Genomic DNA, 20,351 nt, shown 5'->3' with positions numbered 1-20,351 from the left:
TATCACTCGAGAATTTGGGTTTTTTTTTTATTCCTCCAAAACTCCACAATAATACACAGAGACCTTGAGGAACACCATAGAAAAATGAATGCTGTGATTTGGTATCAAAGGCTTTTGAAATGTGGAGATTCCTGCAAGAACTGCACTCATTATCTTCACTCTAGCTTTAAAAATGCGACCCACTACAACCTCTGAGAGACCGTCTGTGGGCCGTCGAGCCGTCGGATCCTTAAGAGGTTGATGTAAAAAACAGTTTCATTCTTTTCCACTTGGCTTGTTGTTCTATTTTCCTCTTTTCTCTGTCGCTTGTGAGTTTTACTTTCATTAAGCTGTGTTAGGTTGGGATTGGTCAGGAGTATTTTCAGGGAGATTTTACACTTCGCTGTCAAGATATCACGTCAGTCATCATTAAGTGATAGAAACAGACTCACCCATAGCTGGTCGTCGTGTCCAGGTGGACTTTTCTTGATGAAGGCTCCGTAGTAGGTGGCTATGTTTCTGTGGTGGGAGTACTTTTTCAGCATGTTGATTTCCAGCTTAATTTCCTCCTCTTCATCCTATGATAGAGAGAAAGAGAGAGAGGGAGACTCATCAGCGTGGACCTAATACATTCTTATTACCTATGAGATGAGCCAGGAAGGAATTACTAATAGTAATGGACAAATAGTGAAGAACAAAACAATAATATAAGTCGATTTAGTCCTGGTCAGGTTCCTGGAGACGCCGAGGAAGGAAGGAAAATTAGCAGCAAGACACGCAGATAAACAGCAGTTACTGCTGAGGTTTCATGATCAGGTCGTCGGGGAACATGATGACATTGGCAGGTGAATCAACTCAATAAAATAAACTCAGTATTTTAGGATCTTTCTGCTCCGTTAATCACGTTTCTGCAAGTGAAGTCTTTTCAAACCGACATGCACGTTACACACTTGGCTCACTTCAGAGCCACTGAGTTTGAAACACCCTTCCACTTTGGTGCAACGGCTTTCTGTCCTGCTTTCAAACTGCAGTTTCCAATCAGACGTTGGAGAACTCGGACACAAGCTCTAACTCCACTACAGGAGTTTATAATGTGCTCCATCCTGTTTGAATTTACTCATAAATGAAACTACAGCACACCAAAACACACAGAGAAATACGCAACCACGCAAAACATTCAATAGGTAATCTGCATCTAATAAGGCCCCCGTAACACACGCATGAATATCCATGTTACCTCTTGAGTCAATTAAATCTTATTTTTTACTGCCGACCAACACCAACAGTTTCACAGCACTTCATAAACACACCTCTGAAGCTTGATGCCTGGAAAACGATTTGCTACAACTTTAAAACTATCGATAGGTTTAAAATCCGACTGTTAAGTCTGACGTGACGCCCTTTCAAAATAAGACTTCCAGATCCAAACGCTCCGTTGAAACAAAACAGACAACAACGGCCTAACGTGAACAATTACGATCACCTCTTTTGTCAGTTAAACTCCTTTTTCATCCATAAGAAAGAGGTAAAATGACAATTACGTTGCTTTTTTAAAAACTCAGATCTGTTCAAACAAGGGGGAACACGGCACTGCATTGTGGAAGAAATACAGGGCTTCGATCTGCTTGGACCCGGAAATCATATTTTGAAAGGGCGTTACGTCACGACTTAACAGCCGAATATAAACCTTTTAACTGACTTTCTCCCTGTATTAACAATGCCACCACATGCTGTCAGGTTATGACTGACATAATTGAGCCAGAACATACACATTTTATCAAGTACTTTCAAACACATGACAGTAAGATGTTATTGAAGTATGTGGATTCTTCCAAACACTCTCGGCTGAGCAAAGATAGCAAACATCTCCGTGGTACAACTTCTTAAATGAGAAACAATTTGCTCTTCTTTATACAACTGGGGTTTTTCTAGCCCGTGTTTACCCTGAAGGTTTTGGAGAGTTGTCCTGTACGCTTTTAGTAATTTGCAAATGCATCTCTTCTCTTCCAAGGAGCGTCATCAACGGTGCAGATCAAAAATGCCTCTGAATGTAATCGGACCAACGACAAGTGACCTACAATCGACCAGAGCGATGAAACCATGTAACACCGAGCGACGCATGTAAGTTAAGGCTGGGCCTGGTGCTTTTTGAAGCAGGAAAAAAGAAATCACTGCCGGGTAACAAAGTTTCAGCTGCACAGCACACTAAAATGTGTTTCTGAAAACATTTGAGGGGGAAAATCATGGACTAGGCAATACAGGAAACAGAATCTTGATTCTAACCTTTGAATGTTCTCATTTGTCCAGGTCGTCGTTATCCTCAAAGCAATTTCAGTCAAAAGCAACTGGACTTGGTTATTTGTCTAGGACAGGGGTGGGCAATTCCGGTCCCAGAGAGCCACTGTCCTGCATGTTTTAGGTTTCTCTCTGCTCTACCACACCTGATTCTAATAATTTGCTCGTTATCAAGCAGCTGATGCTTGTCACAGTTTGATTATTGTTAGACTCAGGTGTGTTAGGGTACGGAGAAACCTAAAACATGCAGGACAGTGGCTCTCCAGGACCGGAGTTGTCTACCCCTGGTCTAGGAAGACGTTTCACTCAATAGAGCACTAACAAAGTCGAAACCTACGTCCCACCAACGACTGTCACTCTAACGACGGTCATTGGCACTTGGAGCACAAAGGGTCCCAGTGACATCATCGGCCTTGTGAGAGGTTAAATACCTGGATCTCACACCAGTTAGTTGGACCAGTCCCAGCCTGGTCCTGGTCCAGTCCAAGTCTGGTCAGATGCGTACATGAACTGATGAAGCCTCTTGGATGAGAGGTGAAACGTCTTCTTAGACAAATAACCAAGTCCAGTCGCCTTTGACTGAAATTGCTCTGGGGAGAATCTTGATTCATACTTGACCAGCGCTGCATAGTTTGACAGTTTGACCAGAGTTTTGTGAGTCTAGATACTGTCACATGAGATAAACGGTTGTTTGGTCTTCACTGGGCCGGGTCCGCTGGAAATCTGTCTGAACAGGAGGTTGGCTATTATAAAACACATTTTCATTAATATTCATATTGCCTCCACCATGTTGTAGAAGAACCAGCCGATGGTTTTCACACTTCATCTGTGTAATGTTTAAAGCCCTAGCCCTCCCCCCAGTGGGACGCCTTCAGTCGCAGAAGGAAAAGAAAAAACAGGAAAAATGTTAAATAAATAAAACTAAACTTTTCTCCTAAGCTTTTTTCACTCCATGTATGAAAGAAGAGCTAAAGAGCCAAACAAGGCAACAAACAACGTCCACACCAGTCTAATAAGCTGATATCGCTCCGAAGAAACATGCAGATGCAGCCTGAACTGGAGACGATAACAGAGCCGAGTAAACTACCGTCTCGCCCTCTCATTCGCTCAGGATATTACAGCACAGACTCAGACACGCATACAGACACATAACAAGATCAAGCGATTATTTCTCAATCATTGCAGCATCACTGAGGCAGTGTGACATTTATTTGCGAGCGCTTTGCATCAGCCGAGCCCGTGCATCTGATCCTGCGGGCCGACCGGGGCTGACATAACATGACATTTTCTCTGTTATTGCGGTCGGTCGATAAGCAGGAGCGTGACAGGCGGCTGAAGCCCGGACAACTGAGCAAACCGAGCGCCGCGGCAGCCTCTTATGTCCACAGAAGGAAAAGCTCTTAGGAAATTGAGAGGCGAAACTGTTTGGCTTTTCATATTGAACTTGTGACTTTTTGGCATTTTGTAGCAGCAGCTGTATCATTCACACTTGCTTTACTGTTGTCTGACAAGAGACCGCGCTTAAGCACAGTATTGATTTAAATGCTTACTGTACAACAGCATGCTCACAAAGACAATGCTAACCTGCTGATGCTAAGCATATGCTTCTTTTGTTTTACCATGATGGCTTTCTTAATTTAAAATCGGCCTCACGTGTCACTAGAGGGAAACATCAGGGGATGTCCGAACACATGAATGTCTCAAAATCTCAAAGCAGAGCCGGAGCCGATCCCGCCCTGGACACCCTGGCGGGGTACACCCTAGACAGGACGCCAGTCTATCACAGGGCACATAGAGACAGACAACCATTCACACCTACGGGCAATTTAGAGTCATCAATGAACCTAACACTTGCATGTCTTTGGACTGTGGGAGGAAACCGGACAACCCGGAGAAAACCCACGCAGACACGGGGAGAACATGTCCAACTCCACACAGAAGGGCCCCAGCCGGGATGCGAACCAGGAACCCTCCTGCTGTAAGGAGACAGTACTAACCACCACACCTTTATTTATGCAGGCAGGAGTTTCACTGGAGTTTCAGAACTCCTGATAACATTCACACAGTTACACATTCACACCTGGAAGCTGTCCAGTACAACCACAGTCTGATCTACTGGATCACTGGAGCAGTTTTTGGGGTTAAGGGCTTTGCTCAAAGAGGGAGGACCAAGGGCTGCTTCTCACTTTCCTTGTGCAGATTTATCCTCCTGGTCCGGGGAATTGAACCAATGACTCCTCTGTCAGCTCGTTCCTCTAACCTGAATGTCCAAATGTGGTCCTGGAGACCCCTTTGGTAGTGAGAACTTTAAGTACTTTACCAGGTGTATGTCTGTCTGTCTGTCTGTCTGTCTGCAGTCAGATATTGTCTGCATGATAGTGTGTAACTGTGCATTACACAGTCATGAAACTTTGGGGAAAAGTTGGGATCAAAATGAAAGCTGAGTTCAAAAATGGGCGTGATGCAATCAAGGGGGTAGGAAGTAAGGGAGCAGGAAGTTGGGAAGGAGCCTTGGCCTCCCCACTTTTTGTCCCTGGCCTGATAAATGTGCCAGATACTGTATACTCACGAAACTTTACAGGTGTGTAGATGAGATCAAAATGAATGTTTGGCTCAAAGATAGGTGGGATCTGCGCAAGGACGGCGGAAATAGCAGAGGTAGGAAGTGGCGAAAAGGGCCATTACTCCAACCCTGTTCTAATTTTGTGTGAATTGAAAATCAAACACTGGTTTGAAAAGAAAGCTGTAACCATCGTCACACAGAACTGCGAATCAATAACCACCATCGAATGTTGCCAGGAACATAACACTGCTGTGATGTTCATTCACTTTACAGCCCAAAATACTTATACACACCCTTTCTTTAACCTCCTCTGTGACATGTCATCTACCATCATCTTCAATAGCAGCAGTAGAAACATGTACCGTACAAAAAACCCAAAGCAGCCAAACAAAAGAAGCTCTGAGTACTTCAGTATACCAAGAAAATCTTTGGACCGATCACAGGCAGAGCTCTGTGCTGAGGAACATGTTTTTCCTGAAAAGAAAATACTGTAACACGCAATGGTCCTAAAAACAGTTACATAAGCTTTTTAACAAGAGAATTCAAAGTGGAGCAAAAATCAAAATGACGTCAAACTGTAGCAGTTATATAAGAAGAGTCATTTAACTGTTAAAACATTAACTGCTGCTGTTGGTGCAACTGGAATAAATATTTCCTCACAGGGCAGAGTTAATGCTGCGTGACGGCTGCCAAGGCTTTATCCAACCTTTATAGCCATCACTGCAGGTAGCTGCCTCACTCTGCTGGCTGTCAAAGTCAGTTTGGCTGTCAAAACGGGCACGAGGAGTTGCTGGGGTTTTTTTTATATGCAGGAAGTGATTGGTGTCAAATGTTGAAATGTAAACACCCACGTCTTATCGAGCGCTGCAGCTGCAGAAGCAACAGATGACAGGCAGCCAAAGACCCTGCTGACATTTCTGAGTCTGGCCCAGAGGTTAAAGGGTAATACTCCTACATGTCTACAGAAAACACCTGCAGCTCAGTTTCACTATCTTTAAAGTAAACAACACCAAGTAAACCAGGTGTTTGGCCGACCGACAGCTGAACCTGTGTTTTATCACGTTAAAGCAGCATTTTTTATGCTGTCAGTCAGTCATTTGGAGAGTATTTATAAAGGTCCCATATTAAAGAAAGTGAGATTTTATTAGAAGGCAGGTCAAGGTGCAACAGAGAAATGCAAACAGCCTGTATTCAGAAACTTAGCCTTTAAATGAGCCGGCGCATCTTCTGTACAGTTGTGATAGACTTAGACTTAGACTTCTCTTTATTGATCCTTTGGGAAGACTCCCGCAAGGAAATTGAGAAATAATAACTGTAGATGCAGTCATTGTTACAGACATGGTGGCGGCATAAATTTGTTTGCAAACATTTGCAAAAGTATTTGGTTGATCAGACCGACTGAAATGTAAAGAGGCATGCTAACTGATTAGCCGAGGCTGCGTTAAACGTTAAACCTACAGCACGTATGCTACATTACACGAGGCATTAATGCAACAGATGTGTCCAAACATCCTGTATGTACCGTAGCTTTGAGAAAAATAATGTGTTTTTTTTACATTAAAGCATGCAAACATGCAACATATTCTCCTCAACGGGTTTGTCTGGTACCTTACGGAAAGATATGCACAACAATTCCTGTTTGACGCTATGAAACAGCGATGATGGTTAAGTTTAGGCAACAGAAGGACTTGGTAAGGATTAGAAAGAAGGTTGTGTTTTGGCTTAGTACTTCCAGGACACAAACACCTGTCCACAGGGGGAAAGTCCTGTCCCTCTACCATCCTTAATAGATTAATAGTTAATGATCTATGCTCCGGATGTCATTTCTAAAGTAAAACTATGTGGATTTTATATGAATTAAGGTGAGATACTTTTTATAGGTATACAGTATGTATAAACAGTGAAAGAGGACAGCCTGAAACAAGTTCTAGTAGAAACTCAAAATACAAGTATAAACCCTAAGATTAGTAAAATATGGGTTCTTTAAAAGGAGTCATTTTGGATCAAAACTCATACTAGGTTCAAATGTTTTTGCACTTTAAGCTGTTACTACTGTGACAAAAGTATATCCTTACGCTAAGAAGGACTTCATGTTCGACAGTCCAGCAGATTTAACAGCTTTCAGTTTGTCCGTATTCATGTTAAGCTTGTTTTCTCTTGAGATGTTTAAGCAAGTGGCGGGTTTTCATGGGAGGACATCGCCACATGCAAGCGCCACAAAAAAAAAAAATAGTTTGCCTGTTACTCATTTTGCTTTAATCTGCCGAGGCTGTTTGAAGAGTTCAGCGTGAGTTTGGACTGTCCTGTAAAGATGATGGGGTCAGTCGGTCAGCCAATCCCTTGAGTCACATTTAGTCAGCCAGCCAGTTGGTTACTGTGTTTCAGCCAGGCAGCCAGTCATTTAACCAGGCAGCCAGCCAACCAATGAGCCAGGGAGCCAACGAATCAGACTGCTGGCCAGCCAGTCCTTCTGTTAATCCACTCATCAGCAGCAGACCATCATCCAGCCGGTCACCCAGCAGGTGAGCCAGCCGACCCGTCAGTCAACCAGTCAGTCGGTCGGTTAGATGATTAAATGATGTTTCAGTGAGACCTTACAGGATGAACAGAAGCTTACAGGATACCCAAAGATCCGCAGAAAGTCAACACACACAAACAAACAGTACCTTCTACGGTCAACAGAACATCGTCGCCCACAAATTGGCGGTCCTGTGAACGTTTTTGGAACAATTTGGTGTAATTACAGATACTGAGGACAGACTGGAGGAGGCGAGACAGAGTGGGGATGTTCTTACACATTAGTCACCATGGGACATGAATAAAAGGTTGGAAATAACATCGTAAAGAGGGGAAGAGAAGAATCACCTCCATTGACAAAACACAAAAACGGCAGTGTTCCTTTATGTGAAACACACTGTTCATCCCAATGAAACAACCAACTGAAGCAGCTGATGTTTACACTGCAATAAAAGATCCACCAAAGAGAGGATGAGGCTTTGAAACGTTGACCTCTAGAGCAGTACAGTGTGTCCAAGCAGAATAATGACAAGACAGGGGGAAAAAAGAACGGGTGTCATCGATCTCAAATCACCCGAGAGGAAGAACCAAACTGTGGGGCTGAGAGGCGGACAGAATCGTGACACTTGATACAAAAATCAGCAGAAAAATGGAACCAGCAGACACGTAAACCTGAAAAAAAAGTGCCAGGCAGCAAGAGAAGTGTCAAGATGGTGACAATGACTTTAGCAGACTACCAATTACAAAATGATGCTTTTAAATAGTCAGAAAATATAAGTCAGACTTCTTAGACAACAGTGTTTCAAGACCTGAATATAATCAAGTATTCAATCTTTAATAATATGAATTAAATTAGGAAAAATCTGATTAAAGTATAGGAAGAATAATGTTGATAACATTCTGGAGCTGCTTGCTTTTTTTATTATTATTCTGAAAGTTATGCATCTACCTAAAAATATACAAAATGTCTGAAAAATGGTGACAAATACTCAACACAATTCCCCAGAGCGGTTGAGCCCAAAGTGACGGCTTGTTTTTTACTCCCCCAATCCTCTAAAACCCAGAAGAGATTCAATTTCAAATGATTTTTTTTTTAAATAAACTGAGAGAAGCAATAGAGAAGATGGAAAAAAAGAATATTTAGCATTTAATGAATTACTTAAACCACCGATTAACGTATAAATGTGATGTTTATTAGTTCAGATTCGGCACAGGAATCTGTTGTTGCCAGTTTTCAGTGCCTGACAGTCGGTCGGTCGGTCTGTCAGAGAGCATCATTAGGATTCAACAGAGACAACACAGACATACACACAGAGAGAGACCAATCTGTATGTGTGTACGTGCGTGTGTGTGCGTGCGTGTGTTTGCGTGCGTGTGTGTGTGTGTGAGAGAGAGAGTAGCGAGAGAGATAAATGGAGGAGAAGCAGACAGAAAATGACCTGGATGTCAGTGTACAGCTGCTTTGACAAGGAGACGATTACATCATCCTCTCTCTCCCTGTCATATGTTCACCGCGTCTCTTTTTCTCCATCTTGTCCGTCCATTCACTTTGGATGCGCCTGTCTCCATCACCGTCGTCCTTGTCCTCCCATAATGACTTTAACCCCATGTTTGTTACCGACTCCTCACCTCTCTCTGTCTGTCTTTGTCTCACTTTCCTCCAAACTATGTGTTCACAGTCAGCCGTTCAAAAACAAGGCGTGCTGAAGCTACTCATTATCATTCCTGGGCATGAAATGGTGGGGAGACTCAGTGGCGGCCATATTGCTGGTAAAGTATTACAGCACACAATGTGAGCAGAGCTAACAGAACCGCGACCCCCGGGGGAGCGGACAGCCGCAAAATGGAAGCATTATGGAAGCATAATGGAAGCATAATGGAAAATGGAAGCTGAGGAGGCTTCAACAAAAGGCCAACGGAGGTCGATATGTCTTTAACAGGCAACCAGGAACCTGGAGGGACTCTTCCAAACACTCGCTGTCTTCTGTGTCATATCTGAAGAAGCCTCACACACGGTAAGTTCGCTCGGCCTTGGTCGTGTTAAATGGCTTTACTGTAAATCTGATCTCTCACAAAACATTTCACATCCCTGGTTTGTTAGGAGTGAACGGATCGGAAACCTTGGCACTGAGATAACGACAAACCATAAAAGACAGAAACTCAGAGGAAATAACTTTTACCTATTAATAAAAGAATAATTTATTTCCTGGGTGAAAACATTCAACAGGTGTTGATAAAGAGAAATGAATCGTGGCTGTAAGTTGTTTATTTATCCATTTATTTTGATGTTGTGGTGTAGTGGTTAGCACTGTCACCTCACAGCGAGAAGGTTCCAGGTTCGCATCCCGGCCTGGGCCTTTCTGTGTGGAGTTTGCATGTTCTCCCCGTGTCTGCGTGGGTTTCCTCCCACAATCCAAGGACATGCTCGTGTTCGGTTCATTGATGACTCTAAATTGCCCGTAGGTGTGAATGGTTGTCTGTCTCTGTTCGTCCCTATGTGCCCTGTGATAGACTGACGTCCTGTCCAGGGTCGACCCCGCCTCACGCTCGATGTCAGCTGGGATCGGCTCCAGCGCGACCCCGACCCCGGGATAAGCGGTTGAAGATGAATGAATTAATGAATGTATTATTTTTATTTACTTATATCATTATTACTACAATTTAATACATGCACTTATTTTATGAACTTATTCCTGTTTTAATTTCTCTCGTCTGCACCATTTTTTTTGTGCTGTCTTCTTGATGGATCTAGATTTTTCAGTGTCAGTGAAAACCTGTTGGCGGCACTCAGAGTGGCCTGTAAAGTCATCAGGATGATTCTCTGGGGGCCGTGAGTATCTAGATCAAATTTCCTGGTCATCCATCCGACAGAGTTGTTTTCGCTCAACCAACGCTGCAATTTAAAAACCGTTCTGTTGAGGAAAAGCAGACTCTGTGTGGTCGAAGGCCCCAAAATAGAAAAATGAAATCTGCATTTATTTTTTTCCGACGTGGCCCGGCGGCTCTAGAAGATTCTCTTTTCACTTTCTTCGAGACAAAAACATACAACTCCATGTCCTTCAACACCTTCCCACTTTTCACGTTCACACCTTCTGATTGAACGGGGAGCAGCAGAAGGGGGTGCTGGGTGGGAGGTGAGAGATAGATGGAGAGTGAGTTGACTTGCTTTAAAGTGTCTGTCAAGTGCAAAATTCACAGAAAGAGAAAATATGACAAGAAAAGCTATTCGTGCCTCAGGGGAGCAGAGATAAAGATGCTTTCTGTGGAGTTTGTTCCACTAATCAAGATTGATTTTTTCCCACTGAATCCTGCTGGATTACATCGAGTCAGCACGACTCAGAATGCACAGCTGCTGCGTGATGAGGATGACTTCACTCGCTCTGTTTCTTCTCTTACTCTCAGAAAACCGAGGCGGCGACTGAGAGAAAGATGGCGAACGATGGAAACGAGAAAAAATACAAACATGCAGGAAAAAAAGGAAGAGAAGGAGAGAGAACACAGGCGGGAATCTGGATGAATGCAAAAAAGAGAGCATATAAGGGATGGAGGGGATGGATGGACAAAGAGAGAGGAAGAGAGGTGGCGGAGGATGTGAGCGATGGAGTAGCAGCCGTAGCTCCTCCTGTAAACCTACTGCACCTCAGCTGAACCGTCTCAAAGGAGGCAGGAAAAAACATTCTCCTCATTTAAGCTCTCTCGCTCTCGCCCTCTCAGGTTTCACTCGCTCGCTTCCTGCCTTCCCTCTTCTTCTCTTCTCACCCTGATTGTTGTTCACTGAGCTCAGAACAGCGCGTGCTATTTGCTTGGTATCTGATGTGAATTAGAAAGATTGGAAGAGACGAAGGTGTCGAACAAGGTGTCGATACTTTGGTTACATAAAAGAGACGGAAAATACCACAAACGTAGTTTATCACCTGAAACACGAACATCCAATAAAGCACACACAGCGTTTCTAGTCAAACACCAGCAAATAGATCCATCCCCTGAAAATGAGCCACGAGGCCTTGAGAAAAAAACGTCATAGCAACAAACATATCCACATGAAAGCAGGAGTTATGTCCCTGCAAAGACTCATGCAAGGGTGCCAGCAGCAGAAAAGTTCATCCAGATTCAATTTCTGCAGTGTCATCCATCAAAGAGCTGAGCAAGCAAATGTTCCTGGTGGATTAGTTTGTAATGCAATCGCTGTATTTGTGCCGTTTAGTTGCAACCGAAGACAAAATAGTTTTGCAGCGTTTTGGCATCAGATAAGCTCTGAAACGCATTAATCAGTTACTCAAACTGGATTTCTTGGATTGTATTTCATTGTCTCACCAGGTGGGTCGTAGGTGCTGAAGGAGCCGACCTGATACGCCTCCTCTCAACAAAGCCCTGTGCTGACCCGCACGACCAACAAGCTGATCGGTCTGTTCAGCTGTTGTCGGAGTCAGATTGGAAGCAGAGCATTTTACATTATAAGTTGTACATTTACAAACGCAACTAATGACAATGAGTCTATTTGTCAGAAAATAGTGAAAAATGCCCATCACAATTCGCCAAAGTCCAAGTAATCCAAATCAGATTACAGCAGGGTCACATTGGGGGTGCTGCAACATGAAAACTGACTTAAGCCATTATTCAATTATCAGGCAGTTGCAGAGTAATATCAATTATACCATAATCATTTCAGCTATAGACAAAAGAGGAAGCTACTAAGACGTCTCTGTACAACCAACGGCACGTTCCCCACATGTTTGAGCCTTTAAACTTCACACACTGTTGCTTTTCTGTTGTTTAAGACATACAGGATGTAACATGATGAACATCGCTGGCCAAAGAAGGTAATTCAGCTCCCGTTTAACACTGACTTATAAGGATTTATACAAAAATTCTTAACTATTGTTTTATTTTTGTACTTTCTGAATCTCCTACTCTGCAATTTTAAGATTAAACTCAAGGGAATATTTAATCTCAAGAGAAACACTGACTTGATTTATACCGTGGCACGCCTGTATCAATATTGAGTAATTAAAACAATATCTATCAACCCCAGCCCTGCACACTGTATTCCATCCTCTCTCTGTTCTCCTCTGTCTCCCTTTCTCCCTCCTCAGCCTCGCTCTCCCACTCTGTATATGGAACAGGAAGTGGTATGTGGGTCAGAGCACATATGCCGAGACGTGCACAAGGAGCAGAGAGCGGACATGCCCGCACGCGCACACACACACACACACACTCACACTCAAAGCTAAGGAGATGTATAGCTGTGTTGTTTTGCATCTGTGACACGTGAGCGTATGAGAGCTCCTGTGGTTCCCTTCATAGGCCTCACACACACACACACACAAATAAACGTTACATGGGATTGGTGTGCGTGTGTGTGTGCGTGTGTGTGTGTGCGTGTGTGCGTGTGCACGTGCGTGATAATCTCAAGCTTCTCCAATGCAAACAACTTCCTCTACTCAACTGTCATTCTTGGCGAGCGCCCAGACAAACCCAAAATGTTTATTTTAGAAAACGGCCGAACCGCGTGGAAAAGAACCACTCCAAACATTTCGGCGGGGTAAAAAGAATCAGCCGTGTCTTAAATATGCCCTACATGTGTGTTTCTCTTCAGTCATTCAGCTCGTATGAATACATAAACATGTTCCTGATCCTTCTGCATGTCCTCTCTTTAATCCCCACAGTTGGAAATGGATATTTGTGCCTGCAGGCTACAGTGAGAGGAACACTCCCAAACTCACATTACCCAAGTCAATATTTCACCGCAAACTATTTTTTTAACAGGACTTCCAAAAATGAAGCACACTCACTAATCATCATAGGGGAGACAGCAACACCCACTTTTACTGCAGGTCTTCAAATCTGACACCTTAACCCGCTCTGTGATATATTCTGTGAGGGTTGGGAAAGCCTTTAATGCAGCTATAATATTCTTACATTAATGGATCGCATGACTTCCTATATGTTCTTATAAGTGGTCCTGCACAATGACAAACCCACGGAGAGTTATCACCTGAATCTGCAGTTCTACCTCTGCCCTACAGAGATTTTTTAGATAATTTTTTTTGGTTTTAATTCCATAACTTGACTGTTTTGGTCCGCTCTCACGACTCTAATGGCATTGTTTTGAGTGGAAAAGCCAATATTTCCCTCAGGTGAAAACACAGCAAAAAAGGGACATTACCAGGCAAAAAAAAAACTGTTGCTCTGTATGTATGGCTGTGTAAATAAGCAACTGTTGAGTACGTATTTAATACTGTAGAAATGACATCTGGATCAAAGAAGGAGATCAGGTGGACATATGGTCACAGGAGGCAGGTTGGGGTTGTTGATGGGTCCTAAAACCTAGGACATTCTCTGTGGGAGTGGTGTCCGTGTCCCAGAAATACTATGACAAATCACAGAATTATTATTTTTTTTTAATATTAACCAAGTTTTTTGATGCCTAATCCTTGCGTCACCTTCTGTTTCCTAAATGTAACGGCTGTGGTCCACTTCCGGTTGCCGTTTCATAGCGGAAAACAAATCCAATCACTTGGAACTTAGTGTTGTATATCATAAGAACCTGTTGATGAGAATATGTTGCACAGCTTGTTTCTACTGTCCCCAAATTACAAAAAGCAACTGTTACAAATTACATATCAACTGCAACTGAGTCAACACTATCATTTTAAGATTAGATAGTCATTGCTTCTCTTTAACAGGCCTCGCTGTCAAAGTCAATGCATGTGTTTTTTCTTCTTTTTTATTAAAATGGTTTCATTATAGATTGGTTTTCCCGACCGATTCAAAATGATGTCATTCTTTCCTTTGGGGGCGTGTCAGACTGCAGCCGCAAGTGATCCATGAGGGGAGTAAAACAGACTGCAGAAGTGGCAAATATTCAAAAATAGTCTAAAAATACATTGCTGCCTGAAGAAGAATACAAAACCCTACTCAAAATATACTTAAAAGGATGGTTTTTCTGCTCTGTTACAAATGATTAGGTTTATTTTTTCTGACTTTTCTCTCATTTTTACTTGTGAAATATTGGACAATACAGTAGGAGTTATAGTCATTAAAACATTAATAAACACTTATATTTGCCTATAACTATGTCTTATAAACACTTTATTGAATATTTCTATACTGATTATAAATGCTAGAGGGTATCCGATCCTTGAATCCTTCGAGTGAAACAATGTGAAAAGGAAAAATCACTCTTTAGTTGAAGTGCCAAGGATTCATACACTAAGGGCGCACTCACACTGTCCGCCCGTACTGTGCCCAAACAGGTTTTACGGGTAAAGCCTAGTTTATTTGACCAGTGTGAGTGCAACCGCTCCGCGCCTAGCTGCGGCCAGCTGGCCGTCCACAGCCCGTGTTTGCACATGTACGAGCATGAGCGTGCATACGTGTACAAGCATGAGGCATACGAGCATGAGGCCTACGGCCGAGGCCCAGGTAGTGTGAGTACAAACGGGCCTGGGCCGCGGGGGGGACCCTATAAGTACCCTAAAGCCCGGGAAACGGGCGGACGGTGTGAGTGCGCCCTAAGGCCATGTAGGCTTTATCTCTTTGGATCTGAAGCCCCATTAAGGCAGTTAATATGACACAACACAACCACAATGCATCTGCTTTTTAATTCAATCCAAACTTATATCAGACACTGCTGAAGGCCTCACTTTAAGCAAAGACTTCCTGTAAATGGGTCCTTACATTTTAAGAGATACAGCTGAAGACCAACAGTAAATCCTCTTCACTGTCTGTTGACCCAGATTAAAGGTTTTTATGTGACGGCCTTGAAGATACACTCATTCCTCTTTAAGGCATCTGGGCAGGAAACGGCCAAATGACCTCAAATATTTGTTTATGGATATTTTTCCTTTGAGTTATTCATTCAATTATGAGTAACACGAATGGCAGGGGGGAAAAGAGCACACACTTCCACTTCCATTTAAGTCATGAGATGTAGTTTTATAAGACGACCAGGACATTTCTGCATGTATACACACAAAGAAACACTGGCTCCGATTACGCAGGCAGAAACAGCCCTCTGGGTCCTTACTCAACTTTGCAGATGCTGGCGAGCGTGCACCCATGGACTTCACGCACACACACGCACACACACGCACACACACGCACAAACACGCACGCCAACCGATCTCCAATCTTTAAGACTATTGGCTAAAACTTCCCTCAGGAAATTGAAAATCTGTTGAGCTTCAAACACAAACTCAGTTTTATCCAATGAAGGAAAAAAACTAAGAGGGTTGGACGCCGTGTGATTAAAGAGCCTGAAAATGATGACAATTTTTGGAGAGAAAACACTGACGTGAGGGAACAGAGCAGAGAGAGAGAGGGAGGGGAGAAAGAGAAACTGTTTGCTTTGGTGTTAACTGTTATATCGAACGCCTTAGTGAAGAATCGGTACTGATTTAGGCTGACAGATGCAATGAAACTAAATTGGGATCTATACCAAATCTGCAAAAGCTGTGTTGTGGCTGCTAAGGTGAGTAACTGTTACAGCTGCTGTAATAGTCTCACCTCATGCATTTTTCATGCATCTATCCCATCTTACTATATTAAATTCTATCTTCAAAGTGGAAATATTTCAGCGCAAAGTAGCTGCTGAGCAGTATGACTCATGAAGGAGCCAGACGGCCGGCAATATATATGTTTCTCTTCATTAAATCGCCTGAAAACAAACACCAGTCTGCTACAGTAAAAGCACACAGACCTCTGCACACTCCGGGCTGCTCGCTTAAAAGGCCACTCGGACGGACATTTCTCTGTTCCCTTGCCCTGAGATCGACGCCACAGCGCTACAGTGTTTCTGTGGAATTAATAGATCAGCGACAGGTTGTAATCGCTCAGAACTTTGTGGTTAATTTGAGTCCGCGTGCATTTTGAAACAGAGCAGCTAATATTGGTAGCAGAACAATACGTCAGCGAGCGGCGACACCCAGAAAAGTCAACGTAAATGACAACAACAACGCAGCAAAGACTGTGCTGCAACACGTGTCATTCGGTTTAAATATAGCCGTAACTCTTTTATTTTAGGGATTGTGTTCTAAAAAACTTTTTATCTGAATACCAGAATTGTAGACTGAATATCTACGCAATGAGCTAATATCCAAATAGTTAAATATTCACGTCCAGGCCTACGAGAAGCTGCCAAAAGCTGGAGCAGAGATGAGGTAAAATGCCACTTTTGGGGGGAGTTCCAGCTAAAAAGAGGGGAAATCTGACCTGAGGCGGATTCCTACGGTACGATCTCTGACCAATAAGAACACGCTTTCTCTTGCATTTGTTTACAACTACGGACCGCTGTTGAACCTTGGAGTGTGAACACAAACTAACCACAGCACAAATGTTACAATTGCATCATTTTAGCCCATGGATCAGAACACAGCAAACAAACTACAGATGTAAGAGAAAAAGCTGTAAGACAAAGTAGTAAAGCGGTAGACAAAACATCAGGTCTGTGTGGAGCATTGAGGAGACTGTAACTGTCCTCAAATGACTACATCACAAATAGCAAAAAACACATATTTCCATCTTGTTTTCTATATCACTATCCAGAATTTCAGTTTTCACTGAAGCTTGTTTAATCATCTTGTTGTCTCCTCTTGTTCTTCACCTGCAGAATCAGCACCGCAAGCTGTTTATCTTGATGCACTCGACTACCAAAAGGAAAAATGCGTGTGGTGTTTACTGACCTCCGTGACGTCCATGACCTTGATGGCGGCCAGTTGTCCCGTCTTGACATGTCGACCCTGGGGAGAAAAGCAGATGAGAGCAGAGATAAGGTAATGACAACAACAGGTTTCTTTTTTTCAGTGTCGGTGAAAGAAAAGTGACCGATTTACGGCACAGACAAGCACGTGGCTGTGCAACCAAAAAGTTTTCCAGACGGTAGTTATACGGCTGAGTAAGTCAGTTGGTCATAAAAACAAAAACCCCATTCATTACAAGTTATTTGCCTCTACAATAGTGTGGACAACCACAGGGGATGGTCCAAACCTTCAGCATTCCCCAACAAACTGAACTTTTTAACAAGGACCTGTGCAACAGATTCAAACATTACTCTCAAACATTCAACATCCGAGTTAATGAGGATGGTTCAGTCACCTCTGCAGGTTTACAACGTTAGCAAGAGGCTGACAGACAAGAGAGAGAGAGTGTGAGTGTAAGTAAGTCTGTGCGTTCATGTCCGCATCATGTTTGCAGCTTATGTCTGCGCCTGTGTGTCTTTACTGCCCCGCGATCCGGTTTCCTTTGTGTGAAACAGGACTGCGACACCTGAGCCAGCGGCCCCCCGCTCCTGAATGAGTTAGCGCAGTCCGCAGTTTGAGTGATGAGAGATTAGCCCATTTTGCTTTAGCCAAAGGGGACGTGTGTGTGTGTGTGTGTGTGTGTGTGTGTGTGTGTGTGTGTGTGTGTGTGTGTGTGTGTGTGTGTGTGTGTGTGTGTGTGTGTGTGTGTGTGTGTGTGTGTGTGTGTGTGTGTGTGTGTGTGTGTGTGTGTGTGTGTGTGTGTGTGTGTGCGTGCGTGCGTGCGTGCGTGCGTGCGTGCGTGCGTGCGTGCGTGCGTGCGTGCGTGCGTGCGTGCGTGCGTGCGTGCGTGCGTGCGTGCGTGCGTGCGTGCGTGCGTGCGTGCGTGCGTGCGTGCGTGCGTGCGTGCGTGCGTGCGTGCGTAGGCAGGACTGGCAAAAAGGTCAAGGCTGATTGAGAGAGCAAATAGCAAAGTTGACAAGGAAGCAAACTCTGCTGGTGTCTAACTGTGGGAACTACAGCGTGTGGATGGGAAAGAGAAGGAGGAGTTAAGGAATTAAATAAAGAAAAACAGATGATGGGAGAGGACGTGACTGTTTTTTTCATTGTGTCGAGTTGGAATATGAATATGAATCAGGTACGCTGATGTTATGTCTATAAAAAACCAACAGGACAACAGTGGAAGATGAGGGAGGGGACAAACTGGAGCGATGGGGAGCGGAGAGGAAAGATCAAAAGTCGTTTCGGGGCAGGAGACTGAAAACAACAAGGGGCATTAACAGATCACCTTCATCCGTACGTCATTTCAGAAGCTAGACAAAAGAAAGGCACATTATGACTATTACATTTTGGTTGAATGTATTCATTCATTTTTCGTCATCTTAAGATACAAAATATATGAAGTAAAGTTTTTATGAAAACAGCTGTTTGCAGGGATGATTTCTGAACCATCACTAATTTCGCAGCTCTGTGGTGTTTTTAAGCCTTTTTTAGCTCATTGTTTTGGTTTCAACAGCTGTTTAAGCACCAAAACTACTGTGCACTTCCTTTCCAACACGAACTGTGCTATATATGGTGTTTAAGATAACATATTTAACATATTCCTATCTCTATCCACCACATATTGTTACTATAATAATATAATTCCACTTTTTTTCCATTTACAATTCACATTTCTGACTAATATTTCTACTCGTATTCTATATATTCATTAATTCTATTGTCCATTGTTCTAATTTCCCTTCATATACTTATAGATTTTCTCCTATTCAAGAATAGAGTGATTGAATCTTTATTCCCCCCTTGGATCAACAAAGTATTTCTATTCTATTATTTTCCAAACCGCAGAAAGATAAAGTTAGCGACTAGCTGGTGAACACAGTGAAGCATCGAGGAGCTCAAGAGGCCGTTTTTTATCAGGAGTTGGTGGAGACCGAACCAGAGCTAAAAGGAGAAGGTTTTTGACCAAATCCAGAATAAAACACAAAAACCAACTCCTACAACTGGTGAGAGTCCACAAAAGTCATGTGGTCATTCATTCTTGAGCTGTGGAGTGTTGAGAGTGCTTTTCAGCCGCAGCAGGCCGACCTCCATCAGCTCCATTCAACCCCAGCATCCATCTTACTGTAGCACTGCTGAGTCATCTGTTCCTGACTCAAGACACACACAAGCAGAAGGTATTTCTGACGTACTGATGCACACACACACGCACAAAACAAAAAAACACTTACACACCATCTTGCCAGCACTAATGAATGCACTCACCGTTTACATTTACGCACACAAAAAGTATGTGTGTGTGTGTGTGTGTGTGTGTGTGTGTGTGTGTGTGTGTGTGTGTGTGTGTGTGTGTGTGTGTGTGTGTGTGTGTGTGTGTGTGTGTGTGTGTGTGTGTGTGTGTGTGTGTGTGTGTGTGTGTGTGTGTGTGTGTGTGTGTGTGTGTGTGTGTGTGTGTGTGTGTGAGAGAGAGTGTGTGTGTAGGTAGAGTACCAGCATGTTTCAGCTGACTTTGCACTTTCGTTAAGGCTTAAGAATGTGTGTTGATCATCATGTTTGCAGCTTATGTCTGCGCCTGTGTGTCTTTACTGCCCCGCGATCCGGTTTCCTTTGTGTGAAACAGGACTGCGACACCTGAGCCAGCGGCCCCCCGCTCCTGAATGAGTTAGCGCAGTCCGCAGTTTGAGTGATGAGAGATTAGCCCATTTTGCTTTAGCCAAAGGGGACGTGTGTGTGTGTGTGTGTGTGTGTGTGTGTGTGTGTGTGTGTGTGTGTGTGTGTGTGTGTGTGTGTGTGTGTGTGTGTGTGTGTGTGTGTGTGTGTGTGTGTGTGTGTGTGTGTGTGTGTGTGTGTGTGTGTGTGTGTGTGTGTGTGTGTGTGTGCGTGCGTGCGTGCGTGCGTGCGTGCGTGCGTGCGTGCGTGCGTGCGTGCGTGCGTGCGTGCGTGCGTGCGTGCGTGCGTGCGTGCGTGCGTGCGTGCGTGCGTGCGTGCGTGCGTGCGTGCGTGCGTGCGTGCGTGCGTGCGTGCGTGCGTAGGCAGGACTGGCAAAAAGGTCAAGGCTGATTGAGAGAGCAAATAGCAAAGTTGACAAGGAAGCAAACTCTGCTGGTGTCTAACTGTGGGAACTACAGCGTGTGGATGGGAAAGAGAAGGAGGAGTTAAGGAATTAAATAAAGAAAAACAGATGATGGGAGAGGACGTGACTGTTTTTTTCATTGTGTCGAGTTGGAATATGAATATGAATCAGGTACGCTGATGTTATG

At 43.7% G+C, this 20,351-nt stretch overlaps 1 protein-coding gene across 4 annotated transcripts in view; it reads right to left on the bottom strand.

Moving 5' to 3' along the window:
* LOC310952779 (mitogen-activated protein kinase kinase kinase kinase 4-like) overlaps window positions 1-20,351 on the bottom strand; it is a 105,145-nt gene that overhangs the window by 39,316 nt on the left and 45,478 nt on the right. For all 4 annotated transcript variants that reach the window (XM_083921484.1, XM_083921485.1, XM_083921486.1 and 1 more), the window contains exons 3-4: window positions 17,038-17,094; window positions 432-557 (exon numbers count right to left, since the gene is read on the bottom strand). In XM_083921484.1, coding sequence (XP_083777610.1) covers window positions 432-557; window positions 17,038-17,094 — 183 coding nt within the window. The remainder of the gene's footprint in view (window positions 1-431; window positions 558-17,037; window positions 17,095-20,351) is intronic.

Source organism: Echiichthys vipera (genome assembly GCF_963691815.1).
Source record: "Echiichthys vipera genome assembly, chromosome: 10".
NCBI classification, from domain to species: domain Eukaryota; kingdom Metazoa; phylum Chordata; class Actinopteri; order Perciformes; family Trachinidae; genus Echiichthys; species Echiichthys vipera.
This window is presented reverse-complemented; position numbering and strand designations above follow the sequence as displayed.